At 54.6% G+C, this 6,930-nt stretch overlaps 1 protein-coding gene across 1 annotated transcript; it reads right to left on the bottom strand.

The window, feature by feature from the left end:
• Positions 1–485: 485 nt before the first annotated feature.
• PLPP6 (phospholipid phosphatase 6) lies at positions 486–2,564 on the bottom strand. Its single transcript, XM_075002848.1, has 2 exons — positions 2,215–2,564; positions 486–1,512 (listed from the first exon to the last, which is right to left on the bottom strand). The coding sequence occupies exons 1-2, from the start codon at positions 2,498–2,500 to the stop codon at positions 1,142–1,144; spliced, it is 657 nt and encodes a 218-aa protein (XP_074858949.1). The 5' UTR covers positions 2,501–2,564; the 3' UTR covers positions 486–1,141.
• Positions 2,565–6,930: the final 4,366 nt, after the last annotated feature.

The raw sequence follows: 6,930 nt of genomic DNA, 5'->3' as shown, positions 1-6,930 counted from the left end.
TTTTTTTTTTTTTTGAGGCGGGGGGGCACAGAGGGTTACCTGCCAGCTAAGGTTACAGCCAGCAGGGGGTCATCCCCAGCCTGTGTGAGCTGCTCATTCTGTCACACACACGTACCACCCCCCCATTACATCACACAGGATTAGGGAGAAAGATCCTTAAAGCGATACTTTACATGCATCAATCACAGCTACTGATGCGGCCAGCAATCTTCTTCGTGGATTCTTTAAAGTCTTTGCTAGCATCCTTTTGAGGGACAGGCCCCTAGTCCGGACAGGCTTAGCTCATGAGGACCGAAGAACAAAGAACGTCCCTGCCAGGGCCCATCTGATTGCTTTTTCTAGGCTTTGTGAGAGGCAAGGCAGTAGAGCCCCAGCCCTGATGGCCTCTCTCTTTGTGATGCAGTTGCCCTCCAATGGCCATTCTCAGTATTGCATGCCTCCTGTCTGTGCCCCCTCTTTTGCCCCCCTCCTCCTTCTGCCCCCTCCCTTTTTATGCTCCAGTAAATCTTCAGATTTCTGGCATTTCCCACTTGCCAGGCACAACCAAACCCTGACCTTGGTTTAAGGTAAGCGGAAGATGCATACCAAGTTTTGTGGTCCTGGCTCTAATGGTTCAAGAGATACTCTTCAACAAATGTTGCAATGACAGACACTTCAATATATACAGATTTGTAAGAAGTCACAGCTACTGTTCATGCTATATGGGCTAGTAAGCCAGCTATACTACATGTACCTTATGCTGTAAGCTGTTATTTCTTTTAACAACTAATCCTACTGATACATGTTCTTAAATACCAGGAAAATAAGAATTATCTGCTTGGCTATTGTACAGATCTCCCTCCAACTTCTACAGCACCTGGAGATGTGGAGCAATTGTATCCTGGGATGGTTAGTGCACCCACATGGGCTGGTACATGCTTTGACCCAGCAGCATATTGAGAGCTGTACCAAAAATAGCTTTCCAATGGACCTCCTTGTGTCCCAACCAGTCCAGATATCAAGCAGAACAAAGCATGTTGTTGCTGGTATTGTCAGCCCTGCTGATCAGATGAGGCTTATGATGATCCCTTCCATCCAGTTCACGCTCTGGGCGCAGCATAGACACTGCACTGTGTGAACCTCTCCCTTTTCATGGTGGGCATCACTGATTCCACACTGCAAAGAGAACAGGTGCACTAAGGGGTGAAAGCCAGAAGTACTTCACGACGCTGTACTGCACATAACCCATGACGAAGCCAAAGGCCACGTCTGTCACGTTGTGTCTACCCAGCATGACTCTGGAGATGCCCACAATGATGGCCCACAGAATCACGAGGACCCGCAGAGGTACGGCAAGAACCAGGTGGTGCAGGATGAATCTGCACACCATGGCAGCTCTGGTCGCGTGGCCAGATGGGAATGAATATTTGTCCACTGAGATCGTGATAAACATGTCCATCTTGTTGTGACTGGGACGTCTTCGCCTCACAAGCCCTTTCACTACCGTCACCAGGACTAAATCCAGCAACAAAGCTAGGAGACAAGCGTAAAGGGATTATTTTAACATCACGAGTTAAACATCCATTGTCTATGCAGACTGAAGGATACCTAATCTACTAGTACTCCCGTTAACCATAAATAGCACTACTGTTGAATCCCAGAGTCAAAGCAACAAAGGGGGATTCACATGTACTCTCTCTCGTCCACAGGACTGCCCACCACTCTGGCCCTATAAATTCAGATCAGTGGTTCCCAACCTGGGGTCCGCGTAGGGTCTTGCAGGAGGGTCGGAGGAAAAAGTAAAACCTAATGATCACAGAAACGGAACTGGCTTTGATGGGGATCCAGGCTAGTGCCAAGGTTGAGAACCTCTGACCTAGAAGGGGCAGAGCGGCCGTCCCACAGGAAAACAGCAGAACAGGTGCCAGCTGGGCAGAAAACGGACATCTCAGGCCAAGCGTGCCCAGGACTGCCCCCACCGCGCCCTGCCCCTGGGGGGAGCCGCGCGAGGCTCGCCCGACTGGCCGGCGAGTGTGAAGCCCTAGGCTGCCCGGGCTCTGCCCTGAGGCAATGGCGCTGGCCCAGGAGGCGCTGGCAGACCCCGGGGGCGGGCTGGCGTGCGGCGCTGGCTGCCAGCCGAGCCGAGCCGAGCCGAGCCGAGCCGAGCGTGCAGGGAAGAGCGGCGCGGCTGGCCCAGCAGCCCCCCGCGGCTGGCCCGGTCCCGCCCCGACCCACCGAAGAGCAGGTTGAGCAGCACCTCGCGGCCGGCCGGGCTCTCGCTGCGGCCCAGCCCGTACAGGGTGCCCGCCAGCCAGGGCGCGCCGTGGCCCGACACCTCCAGCAGGCGCAGCAGGGGCCGGGCGCCGCCCCAGGCCGAGCGCTCCCCGGCGCACACGCCCAGCCGCCGCGACACGCACAGGTCGGCGGCCAGCAGCGAGCGCAGCGCCACGGCCGCGCACGACGGGCTGGGGTCGGGGCCGGGCGCGGGGCGGCGGCCCGGGCTGCTCCGCGGGCTGGGCATGGCGGCGGGCGGCGGACACCGGCCCGGCCCGCTCCTCTCCCCCCGACGGGTCGCGGTCGCTTCCGCTTCCGCTTCCGCTTCCGCCTGGCTCACGTGACGACGCGGGTCGCCGCCTGTCACCACGGAAACCGGGAGGGGGGCCGGAACTGCCGGGCTGAAGGGGCGGGGCTCACGGGGGCTCCGTCCTATCAGGTGGGGCAGAGCAGGGCGGGGCGGGATTAGAAGCGGGCCTGGCTCCCATCCCATGGGGCGGGGCAGGACGGGATGGGGGTGGGGCTTCGTAGCCCATGGGGCGGGGCAGGACGGGATGGGGGTGGGGCTTCGTAGCCCATGGGGCGGGGCGGGGCGGGACGGGATGGGGGTGGAGCCTCCTACCCCATGGAGTTGGGGTGTCATGGATGCTCCCACCCCAGAGGTGGGGCGGGTTGGAGAGAGGACCCCCCCACTCCCCCAGACCTGCATCCCAACCCTCCGCCCCAGACCTGAGTCCCTTATCCCTGGCCCCACCCCGGAGCTGGGCCCTCCCTCCCTCCCTGATCTCCAGCCCCCGACTTCAGGCCCCTCCCGTGTGCCGTACCCCTGGGGTCCCACCAGAGGAAATGAACAGCACCTCCGTAGTGCGTGACGTGGTTCTCCCCCACCTGTGTGAAGCGTCTGGCACCAGAGGCCGGGAAGGCTGAAGAGCAAAGGCCTTGGGGCTACCAGGGTGCATTGCTGATGGTGAATGCGTTTGACATTGGGGTTGTGCTGATCATTTCAAACAGGATGTTATCACGACCGTTTGTTATTTACTAGTGCTATTACGTACGGACACATGCTGCCTTATAGATATCCCACCACCAGTAACTGCGCAAGACTGGCTACCACCTCCCATGATAGCACCATCCCAAACACTCCCGCGAGCATACTCGAAAATGTGAAAAAGTTCCATTGCCTTCTACATCTTTCTTCGGCCTCACCACCAGCTGAACTGGTACCCATCCACAGCAAAAGGTGAAAAAGCAATCGCATTTTGTGGTATGAAATGTGAAAATTAATTTTTTTTTTACAGCAGTGATCTCCAGTCTTCTTACACCCGAGATCCCCTTTTAAATGTCAGGGCAAGCCCTAAAATCCCACCCCTTTCTTGACCACCCCCCTCCCCGTTCCCCTCCTCTCCATCATTTGCTGTCCCCAGCCCTTACTCACTCTCACTGGGTCGAGAGAGGAGGTACAGCTCTGGGGTGGGACGGTGGGAATGAGGGATTTGGGTATGGGAAGAGGTGAAAGGTGCTACCCCCCAATTTGGGAACCCACAAATATAGGAGGAGGGGAATAAGCAGTGGAAAAATGCAATTTGAAATGTTTAAAAAGAGCGATTTGTGTTTCTGTGCAAGGCATGTTCTCCTCCTTTGCTTGTCACTGTTGGAACAAAGTCTGGACACCATGTATGAAGCAAGCAGGAGGGTTTATTACACACAGTGCTGGTGGAGTGCCACTTCACCCATCAGGACTCAATGAAGTACTGCCAGACAATAGATTACAATTGATTATATAGATCATTGATGGGTGGGGGGAAATTACGACATGGGTGTTACCCACGCCTGGGTAACAGAGTATCCCTGCCCATAGCTTATCTCTAGTACAGGTGGTTTCCTCTACATGTTAACCAAAAGAGATATACAATGACCAGTTTGTGTCAAGATAGGATAGAGAATGTGGTGATGTCTGCACACTGCTGCCTCTGTGGGGGGTTATCTAGAAGAGCTAAAGCACAAGTCATTAAAAGCCATTAACGGCATTCAGCACTAACAATGGGTTTCCACATGCAGGGCCTCTCCTTGGAATGGAGTTGCTGAAGCAGCTATTCTTCCCTTCAGACTTCAAAGCCCTTCCTGCCCTTCTCTGGGTATTGTGAGGTATCTGGTGAGAGAGATAAGGGAGAAGGAGTCCCAGTGAGGTATCTTTCCACTCATGCTAGCTGGTTTTCTATATTACAGGCCTACTCCAGACTTGAAGAATTGAATAGGGGGTCTTTAGCACAAACCACGGGCTGCCCGAGCAATTTTCACCCTACAATCACCATTCACACTAACAGGTTTTGTTTGCATGCTGGGGACTCATGTATGTTACTGACACCCAGGTGCATGGCTGTCTGCATGGGAGCACGTGTGTTTGCACCAGCAGTGCTTGCCTAGCCCCCAAATGGACATGCAGTTGCCTGGTGGGACATAGTGATGAAACTATCACCTGCAAAGTTTGCTAGGCTCAGTGCAGCTGAGTTCTGGCTTTCAAGAAGAAACACTGGCTCCATGTGCACTGGCCGACATAATGGCTTGGATCCTCCACTGTTATAAACAGCCCAGATCAGCTGAAGTCAGCAGAGCTATGTTGACTAACACCAGCTGATGCTACATTTGCCAGTTGCATTTTGGCCCTAGCCATGCTCTGCACCTCTCTGCCTCCAGCCACAGGTTAAACCACCCTGGTCAAGGGCAAGCCCTGATGATCCACAAGTCATCCTTTACATCAACCCCCTTCCAACACTCTGGCAATGGGGAAAGATGGGTTAGGCAAAGCAGTTTCCAAAAGTGTTTCCTGCTGGCTTCTCCTGGCTTTGTCAGGATTGGCTTCCCCTCCTCAGCCATGCACAAGGCCTCCTGCCTTAGCTGTGGGGAAGGAACCTGAGGACTAGGTGCACCGTCATGCTGCTTGGCTGGGACAAGAATGTGCATCAATCTAATTCCTCACTGCCCATGTCCTGTCTGTGCTACAGTCCTGGGCAAGTTGGCTGGTGAACCAAAGGGCCTCTCTGGAGTGCTGCCTCTGAAGGCACCTGCGGCCTGGCAGCACTATCACAGCAGAAGTTGTTACTGTATCCCACTAAGGGCAGTAGAACGCAGGCCAGTGACTGGAAGACGAAGCCAGCCAAGTTCGGACTGGAGATAAGGGGTACATTTTAGACGTAGCAATGAACCATTGGGACAATTCCGCCAGGTTTGTGAGGGATTCTCCATGGCTGGCCATTTCTCAATCATGGTGGGATGTTTTCCTAACAGATCCACTCCAGGAATTATTCTGGAGAAGTTCTACAGAGGACAGACTAGGTGACCATATGAGTCCCTTTGAGACTTCTCCTGTCACCCTTGGGGCTTTAACAGTTCGTGCCCTGAGCTGACTCTAACTGAGCGCCCGTCACAGAAACAGCACCATTCATGACAAGCACCTCTCTCTATGCACACATCTGTTTCCCAGCCTGCCTGTGCAGGACCCCATGCTGTCAGGAACGCCTCTGCATGAACACTATGAGTCAATAGCCAAGAGTTCCAGGACACTGTAATTGCTTCTTTCTGCCCTTCCTCCCTTTGTTCTCAGCTGAGTCACTCTACAGGAGAGGAGAACAGCAGCTATCCTGCATGTAAATTAAGTTGATTTTCTAAGGCTCCCCCTGAAAATCCCCCCCAAAATGTCCCATCAGCCTCCAAACCTTGAGTCTGGCCCCAGGTGGTACTAGTGGCATGGTTTAAGGGCTGCTGAAAGGGGGTTGCACTCAGGGGTCTCTTTTTTCAGGGAATAAGCTGAGACTTTAGAAGTCTACATTGGCTGTCTTGATGGACCCCGCCAGCTCTGTGAAGTTCAGGAGAGATATGTGCTGAGCTTGCAATGGACCAAAGGCTCATGAGAATGTTCCGCCTCCCCAGAGCACTTTGATGGCCTTCCTGCATCCATGGGCAGCGGGCAGGGGTCCTTGTCATGGAGAGGCATTCGCCAGAGTGGAAAACATCATGTCACATTTTGCCATTCCACTACAAAACCACCCGCCAGAAAGCAGGAGGGACATGTAGGTTTGCTGATCCCCTAGTCCTCTGGGTGACTTGAGGGCAGACCACTTTGCTTCTGTGAGGGCCCCAGGCTGGGGTACAGGGGGCCCTTGTACCCTGCTACCCAATGCATGGGTGGCAGTCACCCTTCCCCTCCCTGGAGCCTAGGCTGAGACAAAGAATAGGGCAGAGATGTTTGACAGCCTGAGTGATGAACCCTTGGAAGTAATGGCTTCTGCCCCTCTTAAGAGCTTTAACCCAGGAACGGCTGCTCTCTGATAGGAGCGTGGCAGCTCAAACACAAGTGACAGGCTTAACACAGAAATTACAGGGTAAGAGGCTCTGGCTTGTGGTATGCAGGAGGTCAGGCTGGATCCATGGTCACTGGTTGGTAGATCACGATCTCTGGCTGCTTGAAATCTGTCAGCGCAGAAGGGCTAAGGCAGACTCCCTGCCTGCTCCAGTCCCAGGCCACTGCTGTACATGGTCAGAATGTCCCCATGGCCCAAGCAGGGGGAGCACATGGCTCCAGGCACTGCCCCTCCTTACAGACCCCAAAAGGAACCATAGACCTGTGCCGTGGGAACTGTGACCAATGTGAGCACAGGTAGCTCTTACCTTGATGAAGCT

The sequence above is a fragment of the Carettochelys insculpta genome, chromosome 9, assembly GCF_033958435.1.
Source record: "Carettochelys insculpta isolate YL-2023 chromosome 9, ASM3395843v1, whole genome shotgun sequence".
NCBI classification, from domain to species: Eukaryota; Metazoa; Chordata; order Testudines; family Carettochelyidae; genus Carettochelys; species Carettochelys insculpta.
This window is presented reverse-complemented; position numbering and strand designations above follow the sequence as displayed.

Excerpts from the sequence above, each read along its gene's own strand:
- PLPP6 (XM_075002848.1), bottom strand. The coding sequence starts at position 2,500 with ATGCCCAGCCCGCGGAGCAGCCCGGGCCGCCGCCCCGCGCCCGGCCCC. Across the intron at positions 1,513-2,214 it reads GCTGCTCAACCTGCTCTTCG|CTTTGTTGCTGGATTTAGTC; the intron begins GTGGGTCGGGGC and ends CTTGTCTCCTAG.